The sequence below is a fragment of the Scardinius erythrophthalmus genome (genome assembly GCF_964197995.2).
Source record: "Scardinius erythrophthalmus genome assembly, chromosome: 17".
Classification (NCBI taxonomy): Eukaryota; Metazoa; Chordata; class Actinopteri; order Cypriniformes; family Leuciscidae; genus Scardinius; species Scardinius erythrophthalmus.
Window position 1 is genome coordinate 38,451,380 of NC_138237.1, and position 12,776 is coordinate 38,464,155.

Genomic DNA, 12,776 nt, shown 5'->3' on the forward strand with positions numbered 1-12,776 from the left:
ATCAGAAATGTATAATTTTACTACTAGCCTAACAAAGTAATTATTGAAATCAAAAACATTTTTTTTTTTTTTACTTGTAAGAAATCACTTCTTGATAACTGAATTTGAATGGCAGCCTATGGTGAAAATACAATAACAGATATCAAGAATTATAGTTTTTACTGGTGGAATTTTAACTCCTGATAGGAATTAGCTGAAATCACGAACTCAAATCCTGGTAATGAATAAAAGTCACTTTTCTGATAGTTCATTCTCAGTGTCTTCGAGTCAATGGATAAAGACACATTAAAGTGTTGAGTGTCAGGAACAATGAAAGATCAGCTTTAAACAGAGTTTTCAAAATATTTTAATAAATCTAGTTACATCAGAAGCGAAAATAGGAGAGCTGGCTCCCTCTGCTGGCATGATGGAGACAGACCCGAGTGAACACTGAGTGACTGCTGGAGAAGCGCATACACACACACACACACACACACACACACACACACACACACACAAAGCAGAGTTTCTGAAACATACAAAATACATGCACATACTTCATTTCAAACGCTGACGTTTGGATGTATGACAGGCGTAGCAGACTACAGATCTACACAACAAAAACTTAAAATGCATGAATAAAAGTAAAAAGCCCAAGAATGTTTTTTTTGTTTGTTTTTTTCTCTTTACATAAAAACATATAAAAGTTTAGTTATTTACGGACTTTAATATCTATAAAAGAATACGTTTTACAACACATTAACTTGATTGTAGAATTGAGAACTTTTCAGTGATGTAGAGACATGGCATTTAAATGATGGATTATCGGCAGTCGTTAGCGGTTTTAACACACAGTGGCTGAATCTCACGAAGAAATATACAGATCGTACTTCAAAAAATCAAAAGATGAATGAAGAAATTCATTTCATGTGAAGAAAAGACAAAAGACAATTCAGTCTTTTTGGATTGTGACGTTATCTTCAAGACAGTTAAGCACATTCCTGCCAAATTCTCATGATTAAACTACATTCGCATTACTGTAATACAGAAAATCATATTTAACCCTCTGGTACTGTTCGCTTGTCGGTCAAAAAAGACCACTTTAACTTTATTTTAGTTCAATAATATTTCTTATTATTGTGTATTTTTAGGGGATTTTTTAGTACTAAATTATATTTATGCAGTGGTTATAATTTATTTATTCACTTTTTGAGCATAGACCTGAAAATTAAATTTCCAACTTAAACTGTCATACATCTTAAGTTTGATCTCTTTTTAAAGACGACACTTGGCAGATTATTGCTGAAGTGAAAAGTTTAAAAAGTTTATAGCAATTTATTGTAATGAAAAATGCAGAAAAATTGTATTTAAATTTTTTATATGAAATATATATTTTCCAAAACACGCTTAACTCTAAAACTGTGAGAAAATCGAAGACAGAAATCTAAACAAGCTGTTTTCCAAATTTGAGGTTGATATCTCAAACATTGAGCTTTCAGTGAGAGCGTGTCGGCTGCAGTACCGAACGCTTCCACTAGAGGAAACTCGTCTCACATTCATTTCCAATGAGCTCAAGTGTGGCTGTTTTTACAGGAACATTTAACCTTTTCCAATGTCCATATTTTTTTTGTGTGTGTTCACACAGCAAGTGCCAAAATCTTTACCAAGTTTCGTACCATTCCAATGAAGTGAAGAAAAGAAGTACTATTTTTCGGTCAAAAATGACCAAACAGCAGCACTAGAGGATTAATATACATCGTTTCATATATAATTGTCTGAACTGCAGTAACAAAAATGAGTTTTTTTTTTTTTTTTGCATTATGGTAAAGGAAACAATAATATGCTTAATTGTCAATAAAATAAAAGAGAAAAAACATTCCTCATGAGATTCACCCACGAGAAAATCTAATGCCACGGCTTCCTTAAAGATGAATGATGTGCCATAATAATTTTTTTTTTTTTTTTTTTTGAGTAAACAGGAGCACAGAGGACGTGAGGAATGAGTCTCGGCATGGGTTATTGTGGCTGGCGTGTCGTGCTCTCTGTTTTAATTCTGCTGAAGTGGAGCGAGAGTCTGGGCGGGTGGGCGGAGCATTTGCCACTCTGTGGGCGGGGCCTGCTGGTGGGGGAGGCGGGGCTTGGCAGCTGATTGACAGGTGAGGGGGAGGAGTCTATAGCACTTCCATCGGAAGAATGGGGGCTGGCGCAGCGTCCTCGCTGAAGGTAGCGAATGCACTTCTTTTTCCTCCTAGGAACAGTCAAGAGAGTTATCTGTGAATAAAGCGTGGATGTGAAACGTCACAAATATGAACAATGACAGAAAATAAAAGCACACAAAAAAACAAAGGTAACACTTTATTTTGAGGTGTCTTTGTTACAGTGTGATTATATATGTACTGAGTAATGATAATTAACAACATGTACTTACTATAGGGTTAAGGTAGGATTTGATTGCATGTAATTATGCATAATTTACTGTTATTACTACATGAAACATATGTAACAAGAACACTGTAAAATAAAGTGTTACCAAAACAAACAGTTATGCCAGAATATGAGCTACTGCTCTACCCTGGGTTATCAAAGTCACCATTAAAGTCACCTGACGATGTCATAACCCACGCATTTGTGCTAAAAACCGGCGTGTGAATGTTTTCATTCAGAAATGACCGCTCTTCAGTAAGTTCACATAGAAATGTATTCTAAAGTTAGGATACATTTTTGAACAAACTCAAACCTTAAAGTTCAAAAGATCAGACCCAGACAGCAACAGATCTGGCCCAGATCCGGCACATGTGGATTCAACACGGCCCAGATGTGTGAAGCTGCTGAAGTGGAGATTTCTAATCTTTAAAGATATGTATTGTAATTGAAATCTAGTCACCAATGGACAAAAGTGCAATAAAGTAAACACTGCAATATGTATTGTGTCCACTCATGACGCATTTCCACTCAAAATGCATGAAAAAACAATGTTTTTGTCCATAGTGTCATAAACTATGGACTTCACTTCATTTTAGGATGAGCTATTCCTTCAGCGCATGGGTCTTTACCCACCCTCATGCATGATACAACAACAGAATTTTAAAGTTAGTGTTGAAGTAGAAAGTGTTATCACGTATTGTCTGTAAACCGCAGCGCTACCAAACCACAGTGCCAACCCGGCAGGAGAGCCTGGAGATCAGATCCACCGCAGTCACTTCAGACGCAAATCAAAGCCTCACACACTCGCCCGCATCAAAGTCTCCCTGACAGGAGCGTTAGCAGCGCTCGGCCACCGCAGGAAGCTCTGAGCTTAAAGATGTCGAGCTCAGCTATCAGCTCGTGCTGACCACAGTGAGCAGACGGTTTTCTGAAGGTGGATGAGGAGGCGTGAGCTCAACACTCCAGCAGAAGCAGAGCGTTCGGGATGTTTCCACAGACGACACTCGTGTTGCGTCATTCTGCACTTCTAGCATGGACTAACATTGTTATTTGTGTTATTTTGTTACTTGTGTTACACAGCACGTTTGAGCTTCTCAAGAACCAATGAGGTTCATTCTCGTGTTACGCAGCACGTTTGAGCTTCTCAAGAACCAATGAGGTTCACTCTCGTGTTACACAGCGCGTTTGAGCTTCTCAAGAACCAATGAGATTCATTCCCGTGTTACGCAACACATTTGAGCTTCTCAAGAACCAATGAGATTCATTCCCGTGTTACGCAGCACATTTGAGCTTCTCAAGAACCAATGAGATTCATTCCCGTGTTACGCAGCACATTTGAGCTTCTCAAGAACCAATGAGATTCATTCCCATGTTACGCAGCAGATTTGAGCTTCTTAAGAACCAATGAGGTTCACTCTCGTGTTACGCAGCACGTTTGAGCTTCTCAAGAACCAATGAGGTTCACTCTCGTGTTACACAGCACATTTGAGCTTCTCAAGAACCAATGAGATTCATTCCCGTGTTACGCAACACATTTGAGCTTCTCAAGAACCAATGAGATTCATTCCCGTGTTACGCAGCACATTTGAGCTTCTCAAGAACCAATGAGATTCATTCCCGTGTTACGCAGCACATTTGAGCTTCTCAAGAACCAATGAGATTCATTCCCATGTTACGCAGCAGATTTGAGCTTCTTAAGAACCAATGAGGTTCACTCTCGTGTTACACAGCACATTTGAGCTTTAGCAAGAACCAATTAGGTTCACTCTCGTGTTACACAGCACGTTTGAGCTTCTCAAGAACCAATGAGATTCATTCCCGTGTTACGCAGCACGTTTGAGCTTCGGCAAGAACCAATGAGATTCATTCCCGTGTTACGCAGCACATTTGAGCTTCTCAAGAACCAATGAGGTTCATTCTTGTGTTACGCTGCACGTTTGAGCTTCAGCAAGAACCAATGTGGTTCATTCATGTGTTACGCAGCACATTTGAGCTTCTCAAGAACCAATGAGGTTCATTCTTGTGTTACGCAGCACGTTTGAGCTTTAGCAAGAACCAATGAGGTTCACTCTCGTGTTACACAGCACGTTTGAGCTTCTCAAGAACCAATGAGATTCATTCTCGTGTTACGCAGCACGTTTGAGCTTCGGCAAGAACCAATGAGATTCATTCCCGTGTTACGCAGCACATTTGAGCTTCTCAAGAACCAATGAGGTTCACTCTCGTGTTACACAGCACGTTTGAGCTTCTCAAGAACCAATGAGATTCATTCTCGTGTTACGCAGCACGTTTGAGCTTCGGCAAGAACCAATGAGATTCATTCCCGTGTTACGCAGCACATTTGAGCTTCTCAAGAACCAATGAGATTCATTCTCGTGTTACGCAGCACGTTTGAGCTTCGGCAAGAACCAATGAGATTCATTCCCGTGTTACGCAGCACATTTGAGCTTTAGCAAGAACCAATGAGGTTCACTCTCGTGTTACACAGCACGTTTGAGCTTCTCAAGAACCAATGAGATTCATTTCCGTGTTACGCAGCACGTTTGAGCTTCGGCAAGAACCAATGAGATTCATTCCCGTGTTACGCAGCACATTTGAGCTTCTCAAGAACCAATGAGGTTCATTCTTGTGTTACGCTGCACGTTTGAGCTTCAGCAAGAACCAATGTGGTTCATTCATGTGTTACGCAGCACATTTGAGCTTCAAGAACCAATGAGGTTCATTCTTGTGTTACGCAGCACGTTTGAGCTTCAGCAAGAACCAATGAGGTTCATTCATGTGTTACGCAGCACGTTTGAGGTTCTCAAGAACCAATGAGGTTCATTCTCGTGTTACGCAGCACGTTTGAGCTTCAGCAAGAACCAATGAGGTTCATTCATGTGTTACGCAGCACGTTTGAGCTTCTCAAGAACCAATGAGGTTCATTCTCGTGTTACGCAGCACGTTTGAGCTTCAGCAAGAACCAATGAGGTTCATTCTCGTGTTACGCATCACGTTTGAGCTTCAGCAAGAACCAATGAGGTTCATTCTCGTGTTACGCATCACGTTTGAGCTTCAGCAAGAACCAATGAGGTTCATTCATGTGTTACGCAGCACGTTTGAGCTTCTCAAGAACCAATGAGGTTCATTCTCGTGTTACGCAGCACGTTTGACCTTCAGCAAGAACCAATGAGGTTCATTCATGTGTTACGCAGCACGTTTGAGCTTCAGCAAGAACCAATGAGGTTCATTCTCGTGTTACGCAGCACGTTTGAGCTTCTCAAGAACAATGAGGTTCATTCTCGTGTTACGCAGCACGTTTGAGCTTCAGCAAGAACCAATGAGGTTCATTCTCGTGTTACGCAGCACGTTTGAGCTTCAGCAAGAACCAATGAGGTTCATTCTCGTGTTACGCATCACGTTTGAGCTTCAGCAAGAACCAATGAGGTTCATTCTCGTGTTACGCATCACGTTTGAGCTTCAGCAAGAACCAATGAGGTTCATTCTCGTGTTACGCAGCACATTTGGGCTTCTCAAGAACCAATGAGGTTCATTCTCGTGTTACGCATCACGTTTGAGCTTCAGCAAGAACCAATGAGGTTCATTCTCGTGTTACGCAGCACGTTTGGGCTTCTCAAGAACCAATGAGGTTCATTCTCGTGTTACGCATCACGTTTGAGCTTCAGCAAGAACCAATGAGGTTCATTCTCGTGTTACGCAGCACGTTTGGGCTTCTCAAGAACCAATGAGGTTCATTTTCGTGTTACGCAGCACGTTTGAGCTTCTGCAAGAACCAATGAGGTTCATTCTCGTGTTACGCAGCACGTTTGGGCTTCTCAAGAACCAATGAGGTTCATTCTCGTGTTACGCATCACGTTTGAGCTTCAGCAAGAACCAATGAGGTTCATTCTCGTGTTACGCAGCACGTTTGGGCTTCTCAAGAACCAATGAGGTTCATTCTCGTGTTACGCAGCACGTTTGGGCTTTTCAAGAACCAATGAGGTTCATTCTCGTGTTACGCATCACGTTTGAGCTTCAGCAAGAACCAATGAGGTTCATTCTCGTGTTACGCAGCACGTTTGGGCTTCTCAAGAACCAATGAGGTTCATTTTCGTGTTACGCAGCACGTTTGAGCTTCTGCAAGAACCAATGAGGTTCATTCTCGTGTTACGCAGCACGTTTGAGCTTCTCAAGAACCAATGAGGTTCATTCTCGTGTTACGCAGCACGTTTGAGCTTCAGCAAGAACCAATGAGGTTCATTCTCGTGTTACGCATCACGTTTGAGCTTCAGCAAGAACCAATGAGGTTCATTCTCGTGTTACGCAGCGTATTTGAGCTTCTCAAGAACCAATGAGGTTCATTCTCGTGTTACGCAGCACGTTTGAGCTTCTCAAGAACCAATGAGGTTCATTCTCGTGTTACGCATCACGTTTGAGCTTCAGCAAGAACCAATGAGGTTCATTCTCGTGTTACGCAGCACGTTTGGGCTTCTCAAGAACCAATGAGGTTCATTTTCGTGTTACGCAGCACGTTTGAGCTTCAGCAAGAACCAATGAGGTTCATTCATGTGTTACGCAGCACGTTTGAGCTTCTCAAGAACCAATGAGGTTCATTCTCGTGTTACGCAGCACATTTGAGCTTCTCAAGAACCAATGAGATTCATTCCCGTGTTACGCAGCACATTTGAGCTTCAGCAAGAACCAATGAGGTTCATTCTCGTGTTACGCAGCACGTTTGAGCTTCTCAAGAACCAATGAGATTCATTCTCATGTAACGCAACACGTTTGAGCTTCAGCAAGAACCAATGAGGTTCATTCATGTGTTACGCAGCACGTTTGAGCTTCTCAAGAACCAATGAGGTTCATTCTCGTGTTACGCAGCACATTTGAGCTTCTCAAGAACCAATGAGATTCATTCCCGTGTTACGCAGCACATTTGAGCTTCAGCAAGAACCAATGAGGTTCATTCTCGTGTTACGCAGCACGTTTGAGCCTCTCAGAACCAATGAGATTCATTCTCGTGTTACGCAACACGTTTGAGCTTCAGCAAGAACCAATGAGGTTCATTCATGTGTTACGCAGCACATTTGAGCGTCTCAAGAACCAATGAGATTCATTCCCGTGTTCCGCAGCACATTTGAGCTTCAGCAAGAACCAATGAGGTTCATTCTCGTGTTACACAGCACGTTTGAGCTTCTCGAATCAATGAGATTCATTCCCGTGTTACGCAGCACATTTGAGCTTCTCAAGAACCAATGAGATTCATTCACGTGTTACGCAGCACGCTTGAGCTTCAGCAAGAACCAATGAGGTTCATTCATGTGTTACGCAGCACGTTTGAGCTTCGGCAAGAACCAATGAGGTTCATTCATGTGTTACGCTGCACGTTTGAGCTTCAGCAAGAACCAATGTGGTTCATTCATGTGTTACGCAGCACATTTGAGCTTCTCAAGAACCAATGAGGTTCATTCTTGTGTTACGCAGCACGTTTGAGCTTCAGCAAGAACCAATGAGGTTCATTCATGTGTTACGCAGCACATTTGAGCTTCTCAAGAACCAATGAGGTTCATTCATGTGTTACGCAGCACATTTGAGCTTCTCAAGAACCAATGAGATTCATTCATGTGTTACGCAGCACGTTTGAGCTTCAGCAAGAACCAATGAGATTCATTCCCGTGTTACGCAGCACATTTGAGCTTTTCAAGAACCAATGAGGTTCATTCATGTGTTACGCAGCACGCTTGAGCTTCAGCAAGAACCAATGAGGTTCATTCTTGTGTTACGCAGCACGTTTGAGCTTCTCAAGAACCAATGAGGTTCATTCTTGTGTTACGCAGCACGTTTGAGCTTCAGCAAGAACCAATGAGATTCATTCCCGTGTTACGCAGCACATTTGAGCTTCTCAAGAACCAATGAGATTCATTCATGTGTTACGCAGCACGCTTGAGCTTCAGCAAGAACCAATGAGGTTCATTCATGTGTTACGCAGCACGTTTGAGCTTCTCAAGAACCAATGAGGTTCATTCTTGTGTTACGCTGCACGTTTGAGCTTCAGCAAGAACCCAAAGAGGTTTATTCTCATGTTACGCAACACGTTTGAGCTTCTCAAGAACCAATGAGGTTCATTCTCGTGTTACGCAGCACGTTTGAGCTTCAGCAAGAACCAATGAGGTTCATTCATGTGTTACGCTGCATGTTTGAGCTTCTCAAGAACCAATGAGGTTCATTCTCGTGTTACGCAGCACGTTTGAGCTTCTCAAGAACCAATGAGATTCATTCTCGTGTAACGCAACACGTTTGAGCTTCAGCAAGAACCAATGAGGTTCATTCATGTGTTACGCTGCATGTTTGAGCTTCTCAAGAACCAATGAGGTTCATTCTCGTGTTACGCAACACGTTTGAGCTTCAGCAAGAACCAATGAGGTTCATTCATGTGTTACGCAGCACATTTGGGCTTCAGCAAGAACCAATGAGGTTCATTCTCGTGTTACGCTGCACGTTTGAGCTTCAGCAAGAACCAATGAGGTTCATTCTCGTGTTACGCTGCACGTTTGAGCTTCAGCAAGAACCAATGAGGTTCATTCTCGTGTTACACAGCACGTTTGAGCTTCAGCAAGAACCAATGAGGTTCATTCCCGTGTTACGCAGCACGTTTGAGCTTCTCAAGAACCAATGAGATTCATTCTCGTGTTACGCTGCACGTTTGAGCTTCAGCAAGAACCAATGAGGTTCATTCTCGTGTTACGCAGCACATTTGAGCTTCTGCAAGAACCAATGAGGTTCATTCTCGTGTTACGCTGCACGTTTGAGCTTCAGCAAGAACCAATGAGGTTCATTCTCGTGTTACGCAGCACGTTTGAGCTTCAGCAAGAACCAATGAGGTTCATTCCCGTGTTACGCAGCACGTTTGAGCTTCTCAAGAACCAATGAGGTTCATTCCCGTGTTACGCAGCACATTTGGGCTTCAGCAAGAACCAATGAGGTTCATTCCCGTGTTACGCAGCACGTTTGAGCTTCTCAAGAACCAATGAGATTCATTCCCGTGTTACGCAGCACGTTTGAGCTTCTCAAGAACCAATGAGGTTCATTCTCGTGTTACGCAGCACGTTTGAGCTTCTCAAGAACCAATGAGGTTCATTCTCGTGTTACGCAGCACATTTGGGCTTCAGCAAGAACCAATGAGGTTCATTCTCGTGTTACGCAGCACGTTTGAGCTTCTCAAGAACCAATAAGGTTCATTCTCGTGTTACGCAACACGTTTGCGCTTCAGCAAGAACCAATGAGGTTCATTCATGTGTTACGCAGCACATTTGGGCTTCAGCAAGAACCAATGAGGTTCATTCTCGTGTTACGCAGCACATTTGGGCTTCAGCAAGAACCAATGAGGTTCATTCTCATGTTACGCAGCACGTTTGGGCTTCAGCAAGAACCAATGAGGTTCATTCTCGTGTTACGCAGCACGTTTGGGCTTCTCAAGAACCAATGAGGTTCATTTTCGTGTTACGCAGCACGTTTGGGCTTCAGCAAGAACCAATGAGGTTCATTCTCGTGTTACGCAGCACGTTTGGGCTTCAGCAAGAACCAATGAGGTTCATTCTCGTGTTACGCAGCACGTTTGGGCTTCTCAAGAACCAATGAGGTTCATTTTCGTGTTACGCAGCACGTTTGGGCTTCAGCAAGAACCAATGAGGTTCATTCTCGTGTTACGCAGCACGTTTGAGCTTCAGCAAGTTCCAACAAAGTTCATTCTAATGTTACGCAGCACGTTTGAGCTTCAGCACGATTTCATTCTCCTGAAATGTACTACTTTTCACTGGTTCTCAATGTCCCCTAAATGATTGTCTTTTTCGACTGACTTTTTGAATGATTAAGAATTTGTCAATATTTCATTTGTCTGTCTTATCTTTCCTTTTATGGTATTTTGATGCTTAATGATGTGTTGTAAAGCACATTGGTAAATAAACTTTGACTTTGTATAATGTCTGCTCTTTTACTCAGTCACTTTATTTTTTATGTATTTCGTCCTCCACTGTGCACTAGTAATGACTGGTTGGTTCAAACAGGACTACGACTCAAAGCTTGATGGACACAGCCGAAACAGAGAAGGCGTTTGTAGCGCATCTGTTTCATTAAAGCAGAGCTGGGAAACTGTCAGCGCAGATAAAGAGCACTCATGTTAGTGACAGATTCATGCGGGACAGAAGGACAGTAGTACACACCTGCAGGGGCCACACCAGTCCGTTTGTTGGTTGAGCCCAAAGCGAGCACGGCATTTCTTTGGCGAGCCGGGGTCTGAGCGAAAGGCAGCATGCGTGAGCACGGGGAAAGAGCCAGCGGCAGAGACAGAAGATTGAGTGAAGGAGATGAAGGGGAAAGAGGCCGCCAAGGCAGAGAGGTTAGCCATCCGCACACCAGGAGAAATAGAAAGCAATCTCAATCAAGACAGTCAGAGCGCCCCCTCATAAACAGAGCCCTCGTTGCCCCACAAATAAATGGAGCTACATATCATAGTATGTAGTCTGTGCATACTACCTACTACTGCATGTAATATACAATATACTGCATATGTTGCTGATGATGTCAAAACGAAAGCAGCAAAAGTGCCACGGTGTATTTAAAGGGATAGTTCACCCAAAAATGAAAATTAGCCCATGATTTACTCACCCTCAAGCCATCCTAGGTGTATATGACATTCTTCTTTCATATATATAAAAAAATATCCTGGCTTTCCCAAGCTTTATAATGGGAGTGAATGGCCATTTCTGTTTTGAAGTCCATAAAAGTGCATCTGTCCATCATAAAGTGCTCCACAGGCTCTGCGAGGGGTTAATAAAGGCCTTCTGAAGCAAAGGCATGAGTTTGTGTAAGAAAAATATTAATATTTAAAACTTTAAACTAAAAGTAAAATAACTAGCTTCCAGCCAAACGAAGATCCGGATTCCACTTAAATCGTAAATCATTGCGTACGGCAGTCTGTCGGAAGCTCGATTTTTACTTTGTAACGTTTTAACTATGAATATTTTTCTTACACAAACACATCGCTTCGCTTCAGAAGGCCTTTATTAACGTATTATATTTTAATACAACTCTGATTGTGTTCGTCAGAAAGAAGAAAGTCATACACACCTAGCATGGCTTGAGGGAGAGTAAATCATGGGTTAATTTTCATTTTTGGGTGAACTATCCCTTTAAGCCCAAAGTATACTTCAGTTTTTTGTGTGTACGTGCAGTCGAAAGCGTAGAAGTATGTTCAATTTGAAAGAAAGTTGCATCCTTGTCCAGGTTACGGTATTTTTGTCTCAAAAATGATAAAAATGTCTTTGTAATAGTTTAAACTAAACTTGCGTGCAGCTCTCAGGGTGTGTTCACACTGATAGTTCGGCTCTCTTGGAAATTATACATTTAGTCCTGGTTCGCTTAACGTATTTTTGCAACGTAACTTAAAGAACTGGGCTAAAAGAGTTGTTTTTGGTTCATGTTGCGTTCATATTTCGTTCGAACACCACCCGAGTTTATTTGGAAAACACTCGTCAATGTGGGCCATCAACAGTTCTTTTGGACAAACTAATTAGTGCAAAAACAAACTAACTATTGTGCATGTGAAAACTGTGGTTAGGAAATTTGAAAAACATGTTCTGTGCTAATGACAAATTTGTGTCATACCATAGTATGTGTGTACAAATCGAAGTATAGTTTGGGCTTTTAACGTTGGTTCTGGAAGTATTTTTTCCATTAATTTTCTTCATTAAAGTCTTCATTAAAGCGTTATAAGCCATGAAACAACCCGACCAGCCAAGAGGAGAATCATTACATTACAAACTTTGATTTGAACATATTTTGAAGCTTTTTGAGTGGGCGGAGTTTTGCTTGTTTCGCCTCTCTGATTGGTGGAATTGTTTTCACAGCATCATGGGTAATGTAGTTTTTCACTACAAATTCCACTGTTTACTATTTTAAAAATAAGTAGTAATAATACTGGCCAACAGTTTCAACAGAAGCAAAGAGCATTGATCAACAGCCTCGTCGCTCACAGCAGGGCTGACTTTACAGGTGTATAAGCTAACGTTAAAAATACATTTCCCTATGAAGAAAATGAATGGAGTCTTTACTTCCGGAACCGAATGTTGCATCGATGCTTCCATGAGGAAACTTTAACATCCATGGAAGCTTTCCGTTGCACACAAGGTTCTTTATAGTGGGAAAAGGATCTTCATATTCATAAAGGTTTTTCTATGGATGGATTTTTCGATGCAAAAAAAAGTGTGTGTTAATAAAAGGACGCTCTCAGTTTGATGTATGACTGTCATCTGTACAGAACTTGTGAAAACACACACACACACGTACCTGAGCTGGAGTCATGCTGCTTGTCTCGTTTCCTTCGCTTCTTTTTGCCC

The 12,776-nt window shown here is 41.8% G+C and overlaps 1 protein-coding gene across 15 annotated transcripts in view; it reads right to left on the bottom strand.

The window, feature by feature from the left end:
* Positions 1-328: 328 nt before the first annotated feature.
* The window catches only part of tcf7 (transcription factor 7), a 79,354-nt gene continuing 66,906 nt past the window's right edge, over positions 329-12,776 (bottom strand). For 4 of the 15 annotated variants that reach the window (XM_081390409.1, XM_081390408.1, XM_081390407.1 and 1 more), the window contains 3 exons: positions 12,727-12,775; positions 10,602-10,674; positions 329-2,227 (listed from right to left, as the gene is read on the bottom strand). In XM_081390409.1, coding sequence (XP_081246535.1) covers positions 1,996-2,227; positions 10,602-10,674; positions 12,727-12,775 — 354 coding nt within the window. In that variant the 3' untranslated portion in view covers positions 329-1,995. Of the gene's footprint in view, positions 2,251-10,601; positions 10,675-12,726; position 12,776 lie in introns of all 15 variants that reach the window. The other 11 variants (XM_081390404.1, XM_081390401.1, XM_081390413.1 and 8 more) reach the window with 4 other exon arrangements.